Here is a 14569-nt window from a genome sequence, read left to right as displayed (position 1 = left end):
AAACATGCTGGGCGGGACATCCGAATATAGCAAGGCGAATACACCATTACTCACTATATAACGAATATCCTGAATACCGCGCTATTCTGTGAATAGTGATGAATAAATTCGCTCATCACTAGTTATAATGAAATACTACATTAAGCATGTTAACCTTTTAGCCAGCAAAAATCACATTTTTGTTAATATTAGCTGCTTAGTGGAGTTTCCATTAGTATCACCCATAGAAATATGTTAATTGTTTTGCCTAACTTAAATGGGAAGAATTAGGTTTGCACATTTGTAAATGTAAATAATAATGGCATCATGAAGAAATATACCTATGACGCATACATATCAGAAAGTAAAGATGGGTTGTACAGTTTTCTTTTAATTATTTTTAAATAGTCTCAAATGTTATGACAAAGGCATTTTGGTTTCTTAAAGGCACTATCTATTCTGTAAAAATAATATGTACCGTATTTTTCGCTTTATAAGATGCACCTGATTATAAGACACACCTCCAAATTTGGTGAAGGAATAGAGAATTTTTTAATAAATGGGGTCCGTCTTATAATGCCAGTGTCCGTCTAACAGATCATATAGGGTATATGTCCCTCATAGCCCCCCCATCCTAAAATTAGCCCCCTTAATCTGGATATGGCCACCTTATATTGAATATTGCCCCCTTGTGCTGGCATACGTCCCCCAGTGATGCCATATGTCCCCTATGGCTGGCACACATCCTCTATGGCTGTCACACGTCCTCTATGGCTGGCACACGGCCCCTATGGCTGGCACACGGCCCCCTGTGGCTGGCACACAGCCCACTATTGCTTCACACGGCCCCCTGTGGCTGGCACACATCACCCTGTGTTAGATATCGCTCCCATGCTGCTGCTTTTAGTAAAATAAACTCTTTCCTTACCTTCTCCAGCACTGTCCTGTCTCGTGACTCCCTCCTAGGGGTTGAGCTCCGGCCTCCTGCCTGCATTTCCTGGTTCTCGGCCAGTCATGTGATCGGCACAGCAGAGTGATATCATCTCTGCGTGCATGACCACAGCAGCACGAGGGAGACCGGGAGATCAGCGCTGGAGGAGGTGAGTAAAGAGTGTTTTATTTTACTATGGGCAGCAGCATGGGGGCCATAGCTAACACAGAGGAGGCATGTGCATCAAAGGAGGGCGCAGGCAGATATAAAATGCGCCGCTGTCCCAGCCCATCGCCGTGGTGCGGTTTCAGCACCATGATGATGGACAGCGGCTGTGCATATATGAGCGGGAGCAGGAGATCAAACGCTGCCGCCCGCAGCTTTCACCTGCTCCAGAGCTGCCCCCACCTCCCCTGGACTCTGTAGTGTGTATATATATATATATATATATATATACACACCCCCAGTATATTCGGATTATAAGACGCACCCCCTACTTTCCCCCAAAATTTGGGGGAACAAAAGTGCGTCTTATAAAGCGAAAAATACAGTAAGTCAGTATCTGTACTGGATGATTATCTGCTATTTATTTTTCTCAAATTTTTTTGCTTGGCTCCAGTAAGGAATAATGGTAATTTTGGACAGTTTATTTAAAGCAGTGTTTCCCAAACTCTAGTTCTCCTTCCCCCTCAACAAGTCATATTTTCAGGATTTCCTTAGTATTACACAGAGAATTATTTAATGGCATCAGAAATTGCTACACGTCTCTTACCTCCTGACGAAGCCACGCCCGGTAAAACGCGCGTCGAGGCCACGCCCACCGCCACCAGCCTGCCTGCCTGCTAGTATTTCCAATCATGTCTCAAGGTAATTTCCCTTAAACTGTATATCTAGTTGACATGTCACCCTAGCGCTTGCAAAGGGAGAGTAAACACATTGGGGACTACTATTTATCTACTCTTAATTACATGCTTTCCCTATCTGCCTCGCCTCTGGTTTTTGATATTAACCCTTTGGCTCTAGCAGCTTCACTATATCTGCTGGTGGTGTTTGTGTGTATGACGAATTTTAGATCTTTTTGTCATTACTGTCTGTCCTTGTGTCACGTGCACTTTAATTTAAAATGGATTTTGTATTCCACTAAGTACTTGTTCTTGGTCTCTTCCTTTACCAGTGGTCTTCCTCCCATCCTATCTACTGGTGTTTTTGACCACTGGGACTTTCCTTGGTTAGTACGTCTCTTACCTGTTCAATACGGAGGAAACCTTGAAAACCTGATCTTTTAGGATCCAATGAGGACTGGTGTTTGGGAAGCTCTGAGCTAAAACGTCTACAGGGAGTCTGAGACACATCTCCTGTCTCATCATTGGTTCAGGCTGTTGCTCTACACGCCCTCTCTTGCTTTGGCTCTTCTGATTGGCTGCTATCTGGTCTATCATAGGCTCACCATGAAGTCAATTGAAACACAAAAAGAAGGTATAGGCACAGCTGATATAGTTTGTTGCAGTCGAGTAAGTCTAGACCGAGCCGAAGAAATGAAGACTCATGATGTGTCGGTATTGCTCAATCCAGATTCAGACTATACTAGTTTTCAGAACATCATACAAGTGGAGGAAGGGGAGGGAATGGGGCACGCATGGACTATAGCTGTTTCGCGCACAAGTAATGCTTCAACAGGTCCCGTCTAGTTAGGGCCTGTTGAAGCACTACCTGTGCACGACATGGCCTTAATCCACTACAACGAATGGTGAGTGCCATCCTTTCACTTCTTCCACACTGGATCACCATGGAGTCAATGTATGGAGAGCTCATTTCTATTATAGAACATGGAAAATGATGAAAAAGTATAGACACTAAATTACTGAGGATGCGATGATTGTCAGGTAACTGCAACAAAATACTGTGGCAAATAAACCTTAAAAAAGCAGGTTCTGAAAGATAACTTTAAATTACTACTGAAATAAAAAGATTCTTCACCAAAGCTGACCTTTAGAAAAACATAAATTAGGCTTAGATGGGCAATGAAATAACTTTACTTAATTGTCTTTACTGTCAGGATGGCAATTACTCAGCTTCAGATGACCTCTGATTAACTAGGGATAGACTGCTTAACTACAATTTTTCAAGGAGAGTTGACAACCCAACTCTCTGGTCTTCAGCTCAAGGCCAATTTGATATGGAGCTGATGTCAGAGAAGTGCTGTGCTCAAACCGCTGTATTGGCATATTCATTGATTTTCGTTAATATGTGGAGAGCACTTCTACATTTTTTTTACAGTTGTGTAAATGTTTTTTATTTTTTTTACTAGACATGAAAAGCATTTTGTTGAACAATAAAGACTTTAATAAATGTAATTGATAACCCATTCCGGAGATGTATCACCATGAAAAGTCATGACAGCGCCTGTCGATATACCAGTCAATATCAAGAAAACAACTTACTGAAAAATAAAGGAAAATAAATACTTGAAGTAGTTCTCTTTTTTATTTATATTTTTTTTTCAGCAAACCCTTCAAAAATCTCAAGCATCACTGCCCAAATCCATACAATTCCCAAAATGACAAACCAAAATGCTATGCTTTCATACAGATATGGAATCACTTGATTGGATCCAACAACAGCCATAGTCTGAGAGATAATTAAATATAGAAATTAAAAGCAATGGCTAATGGAGATAAATGTGATTTCATGATAGTGTGAAATACATTAGAGTCAATCTAAGAATAAAATTCTAATTCTGTTTGATGAAAGTGATGCTCTTCACATTGTCATTGAGGACTCTTTTGGGAAACATATGACATCATCAAGGTGTTGGAGCCTGATTACTGAGTACCTACAGACAGACAAATGATTCAGGTTGTTATTGCCTTTTTTAATTAGACCTGGAATGCCTCCAACTACGACTTTGTAGTACACAAATGATAATTGTAGACAATATGTAGTGATGTACAGGTTAAATTTGATATATAGAGGGTGAAAATCAGTAGTTGTGTTTTTTTTATTAGTTCTACTGGCAAAAACACTTGGTTAAGACTATAGGACATGGTACGAGTGTGGATGATTTAGGAAAACCTGCACTCGCAAGGAGTTGGACTTGTTGGCCCTTGAGGTCTCTTCCAACTCTTCCATTCTATGATTCATCATTGTAAAACTTGATAGGCTTCCATCCTGGTGATGGCTGATGCTACTACATTTTATCTACTGGCCTATTGCTTGCTTCCTTCAGAAACTTGCACTCCTTTGAGTGTTAGGTGAACATGACCCTTGGGTTGATATCTCCTTTCCTTACAGTGTCTTCTGTCTGTACTTTGGAGAGCCCTGGAAAGAATGACCATCTGACTTTGACCCCACCTCTCCATAAGCCCAATACCAGCACTGGGGGCTAAATCTATGGTCAATATGGACATTTGGGCTACAAAGAAATATCCTCACAGAGGGGATTTTTCTAATTGCCATATAATTCTCCTGCATTCATGGATTAATAACTGCAAGGTGCAAGCTTTCTACTAGCAAAACATGAATGTCACCACATTGATATGCATTTTCTAGGCAGTCCTCACTTTGCTCCAATGGCATTGCTATACGTGCCTTTAAGATGTGCAAAAGTTTATAAATTTTACTACATCTGCTAAACTTTTAGATAGGCTATATGAGAAGGAAATGGCAGAATTTGGGAATCCTTTAGAAAAGACAGTACTGGATAGAACATCAAGCAAGATTTTTCCAGTAGTCCATTTACGCTCTGTGGCACTGCATCCAGCAAAAAAAAAAAAGAACACAATATATATATATATTAAAAATTAAATAATGTGTAAATATCCATCGTAAAGGAACTTTGTTCCCATGTAAACAATATCTGCCGTGCTGCATTGTGTCTTCTCTTCGGTCTCCTGTGTTGTTGTCCGGCTGAGGTTTCGAGGCGCAGTGATGTTGTCACTGATATTGTAAATAGTTCTTTAATGCCTGAGGCAAAGGTAAAGACTCGATTTGGTGCAAACGTTCTCTACCGATAGCAAACCGAACTGATCTCCGGCACAAGTCCATCAAAGGCAACGGCTCCGCTGAAATAAAACAAAACACATAAATTACTATTTTGTTGTAACATCAGAATTCATGCTCTGAAGCATAAAAAGGTGATCGGCATGATGTTTACCCTCAATGTGAACAAATAAAAGAGCACCATTAATGGGGAGCTATCATCAGAAAATAACTTATTGCTTAATTCAGGTTTTTATGTTAACGATCACTATATATATGTATATATATATATATATATATATATATATATATATATTTATTAAAGAACAAAATTAGTTATCTTGCTACACAGACATCAAAGGATGGGAGATAATGGATGTAATCCGCGCTGCTGGCGATTCAATGGAGTTCAGACCAGGGAGAGAAGAACATGAGGTTTATTGAGGTCTACGCGTTTCAAAACCCACTGGTTTCTTCATCAGGACAAATGGTTTGTCCTGATGAAGAAACCATAGGGGTTTCAAAACGCATAGACTTCAATTAACCTCATGTTCTTCACTCCCCGGTGTGAACTCCATTGATTCGCTGTCAGCGCTGATTACATCCATTGTCCCCCATCATTTGATCATTGTGAAGAGAGGGGATCAGGGTCAGATGTGACATCACTTATTGTGATTGCGGGATCCTGTGTAATCAGCTGTGCATAGAGGTGTTACTAGTCAATGTAATCTTAGTTCTAAAAAAATATACAGACCTTGCTGAAAACTCTTTCACACAAAATATTAGGCCTGGTTCACACTGCATTTTTGCAGTCTGCCCAGGCGTTCCATCTGAAACCCCTAAAAATGAGATTCAGACAATACGCCAATGAGGCCATAGAAGACAATGGCACGGATAAGGTTATTGCAAGGGGATTCAGATGGAACCTAAACAGGTCCTTAGTCTAAAAGGACCTCAGAGTTCAGTGTGAAAATTGCATGATTACGGATGATAGCTTAACGTGACACAATAATTGTACAATTATTATTAGTATGAAGAGAACAATATTGTTGGTCAACGTTTTTGGGTTGACAGAGCAATTACATGAATATACAAGCTTAAATATTATCATAAAAGAAACTTGGTAAATGGGAATGTGAATTAAAAATTGAACTGAACACATTATGAAGGAAACATTTCCTCTTTGATTTGCCCCATGTATGACCGCACCAGTTGTCATCCATATGTGTACATTCACTGGTTAGTTTATTATTGAATTAATCTAATTTCTACACGTAGAACAGCGTCACCTTCCATGTTTCCCTGAAAATAAGACACCGTCTTATATTATTTGTTTGCCCCGAAAAATGCGCTAGGGCTTATTTTCGGGGTAGAGCTTATTTTTGGGGAAACACGGTATGTATCCTGCAATCTCAACAAAATTAGTGTACATTACTATACTTTGAATTAAAAAGTACGTGCAAAAAACAATGTTCCTTTGAATTAAAGCAGATGTCATAATACAAAACCATAAATTACTAAATAATCTCAGACTTCAAGAGAAGTTCATTGATATTGAAAATCCAAGTCAGAATGGATGTGTAATCCTCTTATTGAAATAATCATTTTATGAGTCCAGCTAAAGAGTGAGAGAGCTCGTGAGGTCCAAGTGTCTCTTACCATCCAATGTGACTGACACCCACTTACTTCATTATGAAAAACACATGGAAAAAGTGCACCAAGAAAATGGAGATTTGGGCAGAAAATTTCTGCACCAAATACTCAATGTGGCACACAAAATTTATGGGAAATAGGGCACAGCTTGACCATAAATACACTGGAAATCCAGAATTTAAATGGACGACAACAAAACACTTGCTGAATGCAAAAAGTGAACAAGTTTAAGGGTATGACCGCACTTTGCATTTTCACCTGCGTTTCAGCTGCTTTTTAGGTCAGTTTTGAACTGCAGCGTTTTCATGCCAAAAGGCATGTGTTTTGCTTTTCCATAATAGTCTATGGAAAATGTAGATTTCTAGACCGCACTTTGCGTATTAAAATGCTGCGTTTAATTTGCATAATTTGTGGCAAAAACTATGTGTTCAAAGAAGCAGCATGTCAATTTTTTTTTCCATTTCTGCAGCGTTTTGCTAACATTGAAGTTAATGAGAAGTAGCAAAAAGCAACAAACATCAAAAATCCAGCGTTTTACCTGCTTTTTAGCTGCAGAAACAGTGCGTTTTGGACTACAAAAACGCATTATTTTCTAACATTAAAATAATTCAATAATATGTCCCTTTACACACACACACACACACACACACACACACACACACACACACACAGTCCGACAATTAAATTAAAGAAAATTATGATTTTATTGCTATTTTAGCATTAACTATTATAAAACCGCTATAATTTCAAGAAATATAACTATTTTCTTTATTAATTCACAAAATATATATGTATTGGTTTTTTTTCTCTTTTTTCATTCTGTTTGACTGTGTAAACTTTATTTAGCAGTGTCTTGATGTTCAAAACGCATCTATCAAAATGCAGGTGAAAAAGCATGTAAAAAGCGCTGAAAACGCATCTAAAACGCGGTAAATACGCATGCGTTTTTAGCTCTAAATTTCTGGAAAAGGCAACTTTGGCTAAATCAATTAAGGCAAAAACGTGCGTTTAGAACTGCAAGCAGCACGACTCAAAGTGCGGTCATAGCCTAATAAGTGCAGAATGTTAAAACACCATTAAAAATGGGAAGAACTCAAAGAAGGAAAGGAGTCCCCCATATAGCAAATGGTACATACGCAACAATACCTCAATAACAGAGATTAAGCAATACAGGCTATCAACCATATACAGCCAAAAAGTGCAGATACATAGTAATATATACAGTTAGGTCCAGAAATATTTGGACAGTGACACAATTTTCACGAGTTGGGCTCTGCATGCCACCACATTGGATTTGAAATGAAACCTCTACAACAGAATTCAAGTGCAGATTGTAACGTTTAATTTGAAGGTTTGAACAAAAATATGTGATAGAAATTGTAGGAATTGTACACATTCCTTTACAAACACTCCACATTTTAGGAGGTCAAAAGTAATTGGACAAATAAACCAAACCCAAACAAAATATTTTTATTTTTAATATTTTGTTGCGAATCCTTTGGAGGCAATCACTGCCTTAAGTCTGGAACCCATGGACATCACCAAACGCTGGGTTTCCTCCTTCTTAATGCTTTGTCAGGCCTTTACAGCCGCAGCCTTCAGGTCTTGCTTGTTTGTGGGTCTTTCCGTCTTAAGTCTGGATTTGAGCAAGTGAAATGCATGCTCAATTGGGTTAAGATCTGGTGATTGACTTGGCCATTGCAGAATGTTCCACTTTTTTGCACTCATGAACTCCTGGGTAGCTTTGGCCTGTATGCTTGGGGTCATTGTCCCATTGTCCATCTGCTATGAAGCGCCGTCCGATCAACTTTGCGGCATTTGGCTGAATCTGGGCTGAAAGTATATCCCGGTACACTTCAGAATTCATCCGGCTACTCTTGTCTGCTGTTATGTCATCAATAAACACAAGTGACCCAGTGCCATTGAAAGCCATGCATGCCCATGCCATCACGTTGCCTCCACCATGTTTTACAGAGGATGTGGTGTGCCTTGGATCATGAGCCGTTCCCTTTCTTCTCCAAACTTTTTTCTTCCCATCATTCTGGTACAGGTTGATCTTTGTCTCATCTGTCCATAGAATACTTTTCCAGAACTGAGCTGGCTTCATGAGGTGTTTTTCAGCAAATTTAACTCTGGCCTGTCTATTTTTGGAATTGATGAATGGTTTGCATCTAGATGTGAACCCTTTGTATTTACTTTCATGGAGTCTTCTCTTTACTGTTGACTTAGAGACAGATACACCTACTTCACTGAGATTGTTCTGGACTTCAGTTGATGTTGTGAACGGGTTCTTCTTCACCAAAGAAAGTATGCGGCGATCATCCACCACTGTTGTCATCCGTGGAAGCCCAGGCCTTTTTGAGTTCCCAAGCTCACCAGTCAATTCCTTTTTTCTCAGAATATACCAGACTGTTGATTTTGCTACTCCAAGAATGTCTGCTATCTCTCTGATGGATTGTTTCTTTTTTTTCAGCCTCAGGATGTTCTGCTTCACCTCAATTGAGAATTCCTTAGACCGCATGTTGTCTGGTCACAGCAACAGCTTCCAAATGCAAAACCACACACCTGTAATCAACCCCAGACCTTTTATCTACTTCATTGATTACAGGTTAACGAGGGAGACGCCTTCAGAGTTAATTGCAGCCCTTAGAGTCCCTTGTCCAATTACTTTTGGTCCCTTTAAAAAGAGGAGGCTATGCATTACAGAGCTATGATTCCTAAACCCTTTCTCCGATTTGGATGTGAAAACTCTCATATTGCAGCTGGGAGTGTGCACTTTCAGCCCATATTATATATATAATTGTATTTCTGAACATGTTTTTGTAAACAGCTAAAATAACAAAACTTGTGTCACTGTCCAAATATTTCTGGACCTAACTGTATATTACTATCATGTTAGAAAGGTACAGAGCAAGGAAAGCCTGCAATACAATACCATGGTTTGAATTGTGAAGGAGGTAATGTGGATGCACCTGCCCGCCCCGCGCTTTACGCCACCGAATGTGGCTTCATCAGGGGTGTACTCAATGTGCACACATACCCTCATAATTAACCCTCTCACTGTGCTGTGGTTTTACTTCATCATTTTCCAGGAACGTGGCTGTCTGCTAAACATAACTTGCCCTCTTCATTGGAGAATGCAGCTCTGTGAAACATATATACCATACATATTGTGCTCTCTGCTGGTCCCCTTTAATTCCAATCCACCTCCCACCTCTGCCTGGTTCAGTTATACATTTCATGTTTTATTAGGAGATGTGCCAGTCTAGGATGCTATGCAAAGGTCAAATCTCCAAACCTGTAATAATGTCCTAAAAATCACTGCCAAGCGAGTGTGGCAAAGAGCTTTAAGGGATTTGGAATCGGCTCCTTAAGGCTTTTGTGTGTTGGGCTGAATACAACGCAGACGCTGCAGTGCGGTGTGGAATGTCTACTTTCCACAGGAAACCATAGGTTTCCTTATAGGCTATGAAAATACTAGTCATGCAGATTTGTACAGTAACACACTTGTGTGGAGCAGAAACCTTCTCCAGGGCAAGCTATGGAGCCCTATGGTGAGAACAAGCTATGTGTAAATTAACCGAGACAACAGTCTATACTTGTCATCTGTTACAGACAATTATCAATTATCAGGTCGGGGATGTTTTTGGCATTTATTAACTTTATAATTGAGTGTGAAATGAGTAATATGATTGTTTATAAATTATGCCCTATAGTGATAAAATGACTATTAAATTCATTATTGCCTGGAGACTGAAGAGGTTTTGAGTTTTCACGATAGCTGTGTTCTGGGTAATTTAAGAAGCTCATCAGGATACAAGTTTTTTATGTGTTGAAACATTTTTGCATTTTATACCTAGAAATGCCAACAGTTTTAGGCCTCATTCATACATGATTATTTAGCATCAGTGTTTGCATCCAGGAGTGGAACTTACAAACAAAAACTATAATTGAAGCATTGATTCCTGTTCTGTGTGTTGGAGACTCTCCTGGTTTTGGAATACAACTACTGATGAAATAAGGATCAAACATACTGATGTGTGCATGAGGCCTTAAAATAATTTCTTACGTTTTTAGTTTCTTCATAAAAGACTAGCTAAACAAATCTGGAGGGTATGGGGAAGGACACAAGGGGTCCGATTCTTCAAGACTGGCTTAGACCATGCTCATGCTACGCCAGTCTTGACGGAATACAAGAGGCAACAAATTCATTACGAGGCTCAAGCTTCTTAATGAATTGAGGGCTCCTTTTAAGCAACCTTCAGCTCTGTTCAACACACCAGAAACGCTACTCGAGATGAGAATTAGAGTTGCTTTACTGGTGTAAGAAATGCCATCACTTTTCATGAATCGGAAAGACGGGCATGACCATGCCCTATCCCACTACGGCTTCTCCTCGGCTCCACCCATTTCAGTAGAGCTGATAAAAGTGGCATGGAAAAATTGTGACTTTTCAAAGCATTAACGCCATCTTGTAACATAAAAGCTTTGATGAATTGGCCTCTTGGTGTATTTTCTTAAAGGAGTTGTTCATTTTTATATAAATAAGACTACATTCAAGTAATGCTTTCAATGGCCACTGTTGTTTCAAGGAACCTTGCAAAAATTGTTAGGAGACGCAAATAAAATGTAACGGCTGGTGGATGTGGACCCACTGTGTCACTGGCAGGGCTAACCCTGGAGGGGCATAAATAGGTGACTACCTGGTCTTTACTACGGCTTCTAAAGATAAGGATGGGCTTGGGGTGCAGGTAGTCACCAGGGCAGTACCCGAGCCTGCAGCAACTGACCTACAGGTCAACGTGCAGGTACAAGGTAAAACTAGAGACATGGTCAGACAATCCTATGTATGGTCAGGCAGCACAGGTTCAGTTTTTCATAGCTGTGGTCCAGTGCAGAGGTCAAGATAAACGGATAAATACGCGGGTCAAAAACAAAAAAATTTAAACAGAAACACACCAGACAGAGCACAAGATACTGAATGACAGAAACCTAAGATCAGGCAAGTGCAGAGGGAACTACTTAATATACCCACTGCTAACAGGAGATTGGCCGGGGAAACAGGACACTGGTGTATAAGTTCCTGTAGGGTCTGGCCGTGCCTCCCTATAGCCTGGTGTGGACTCTCCAGCAACCGTATGATGCAGCAGTGCTGGAAGTGTTGTAGAAGGCAGCTATGCGGAAGGACAAACACTAGGAAGAGCAGAGAGATAGGTGCGGTGAGTAAAGTGGTGCATACAAGCCATGGGAGTCACCAGCATGACATACATTTTCTAATTTATTTTATCTGAAAACTATGACTTTTTTCATCTGTTCCCTGACTCCTGGACTTATCATTCACTTAGGAAAACAGGTACAATCCATCTTGCTCAAGGTAAGATCTGCCAGGTCACTGAGGGATCATATTGCATGCTGCTGATTGAAGTCTATGGAGAGTGAAAGCAGATAGGAAAAGAAAAGAGCTAGATACTGATGCAAGGAGAACTAATAGCTGTTTTATTTCAACCCAAAGTTGGATTCACATCTAGTGTTGAGCGGACCCGGATTGGCAAAATCCGGATACGCGCGGTTTGAGCGGCAGATCAGAGTCCGACCCGGACGCGGGATTCCGGGTGCACGATCCGGATCCTTTTTTTCTCTCCCTCTCTCTCTCGTCCCAGATTCCGCTCCCCATTGACATATATGGGGCCGGATTCCGGATCGGATCCGGACTTCTTTGTCAACTCGCCGGTGACCCGGATTATTGACAGACCGCTCAACTCTATTCACATCTATACTGCTCAATACTGCTGTATATTGTCCTCCATGCTGCTGGTGCTGCTCTGAACTTGTGCTATATATAGAGAAGAAGGCACTAGACTGCTGCAGTCAATCAGAAGCTGCAGCCAACTCACACTATCTACTGTGTTATCCCTGCTGAGCCCAGTAATTTAATGCAGTGGTCACTTACTGTAATTAGGAAGTCATTGCTTAAGATTCCTGGGAAAATATTGCTGGTGTGCCAGGGGCTTAAGCAGCTAATGTTCATTTTGTGATTTTAAGGCAGTCCTAGTATTAACTTGATTGTGCTTTTATGAAAATGAACAACCCCTTTAAGTACATCATTAGAGCAATATATTTCAGTGCAATACATGTACATACACTTCAGAGATCAATGTGCGCAGTGTGTCTCTATACAAAGCCATAGGGATATAACAGAATATAAACACAGCTTCTGTTGTTAGACTCCTGGGATCAACGCTTAGTGATCAAACCATAACTAAAAGTAACTAAGTGCACCAAGACATAAATGTCTCTATGTTATCTTACACGAAGCTAGACACAACTAAAGTAGGGGTTTCAGAGGGCCAAAAATGCCTACTTTTCACAACTTTCCCCAACTGTAGGCAAATATCTGTGGAAAGGTGGTCTACCATGATTTTACTATTGTTGCATGGTTTAGTCATTTGCGCACCTGGAAAGTTGTCGATGATTTGTTACATATATGCTCTGTGGGGCATTACTTTTTAGGTTTGGAGGTGTCTATAAATAGTTGTCTAATCTGATCAACTGAAGCCCAGTCCATCGATCTATGACAAGGGATTAGCAGCAATTAATCTTTATAAATTATGCTGCCTACATCCAGCACAACATTCACAGCCTAAACCTGATCTTCAGGGAATGGCCGGCTTCACAGCAGATGGCTCCTGTGCCTTGGGGTTGAATCATGCTACACTCCTTCATGTGACATAAAATGATTGGATTCCATTGACAGAAACGTCCCATCACAGTCATGTTTTCTGCCAGGCTTGCCATGTCTATTGGCCACTGACTTTGCATTACTTCCAACTCTATTATAATCAGCACACAGAAACATTGGAATTTCTAAATCCTTGCTCCGGTTTATGGGCAGCTAGACGGCTGGATCCATGGACTGTCCATACGTCTTACAGTCCTTGTATTTCTTATGGTATAATATGTGGGATGTCGTACACATGTAACTCTGAGTGATTCTCTGACATAAACTATATTAGTTCTGTAGATATTATATGAAATCTCCTAATGGATTGCTGCTCAGAGACTTTGATCAGTGGAGTGTGGATGGTAGAAGGTTTTTAGATTTCCCAGGATCTTTTTTCTTTCCCTAGTTGCAGATTTCTTTCATTTTCTCTAAGAATTTATTAATCTGTAAACGGAGTTGTTCCCATCCATAACTGACATGATCTTACTATACTCAACCAATACTACCTAGTGTGTTTACGCATTTAAAGGTACATATACCACTTGAAAAATGAATAATCATAAAATTAAAGGGAACTGGTGTCAAAATATCTCATGCCTCTAATGGAAACTAAGACACCCAGAATCGGCACTGAACTTGTCAATATAGTGATGTTATTGATGGACACATGATGTCTTCTTGATTGAAGTCTGAATAACTTCCTATTGCCCTTCTGTTTAAAAAAATCTCCACCAATGGTCTCCTTACCCCATAAGTTGTTGGTCCAGGTAACTCCACTTACAGTTTATCTTTCCACAGGACTTTTTCCTCTATTGACACATGGCTAGTGATGACAGTGAAGGGGGCTGGCCGACTACTCATTTGAGAAGTTAAGTCAGACCCCTTTTCTGAATATGTATCAGTCATGATAGAGAAGGGGGCTGGTTAGCTAATGAAATGAGCATTCAGCCACTGCCCTTAAAGGGAATCTGTCAGCAGGATCAACTTTCCTAAGCGGTCTTTATTGGCATAGAGGTCATAGGAAGCTGCATAAAACGATACCTTAGTATCTGTAAGCTGATGTCTTATTCCAGTGAAATTCACATTTTCCTATTATGTAAATGGAGCTGTTAAGATCTATGGGCCGGACACTGATCTCCCATCTGTCTCTAGAGCTTTTTTTTTTTCAATTAAAGTGGCATTGCCAATGTGAGACATATAATGACTGACAGTCTTCTCTCCTGATCAACATGTCTCAGACTGATAACGCCTCCTTTGAGTTAAAAAAAGCTCTGGAGATAGATTCTCAGGGAGATCAGTTTCCGGCC

At 40.2% G+C, this 14569-nt stretch overlaps 1 protein-coding gene across 1 annotated transcript in view; it reads right to left on the bottom strand.

The window, feature by feature from the left end:
- Window positions 1-3230: 3230 nt before the first annotated feature.
- SPSB4 (splA/ryanodine receptor domain and SOCS box containing 4) overlaps window positions 3231-14569 on the bottom strand; it is a 207437-nt gene continuing 196098 nt past the window's right edge. The window contains exon 3 of the mRNA XM_075338626.1: window positions 3231-4971. Coding sequence (XP_075194741.1) covers window positions 4844-4971 — 128 coding nt within the window. The 3' untranslated portion in view covers window positions 3231-4843. The remainder of the gene's footprint in view (window positions 4972-14569) is intronic.

Source organism: Anomaloglossus baeobatrachus, chromosome 3 (assembly GCF_048569485.1).
Source record: "Anomaloglossus baeobatrachus isolate aAnoBae1 chromosome 3, aAnoBae1.hap1, whole genome shotgun sequence".
Classification (NCBI taxonomy): Eukaryota; Metazoa; Chordata; class Amphibia; order Anura; family Aromobatidae; genus Anomaloglossus; species Anomaloglossus baeobatrachus.
The sequence above is the reverse complement of the archived record's forward strand: the minus strand, read 5'-3'. Positions and strand labels throughout refer to the sequence as shown.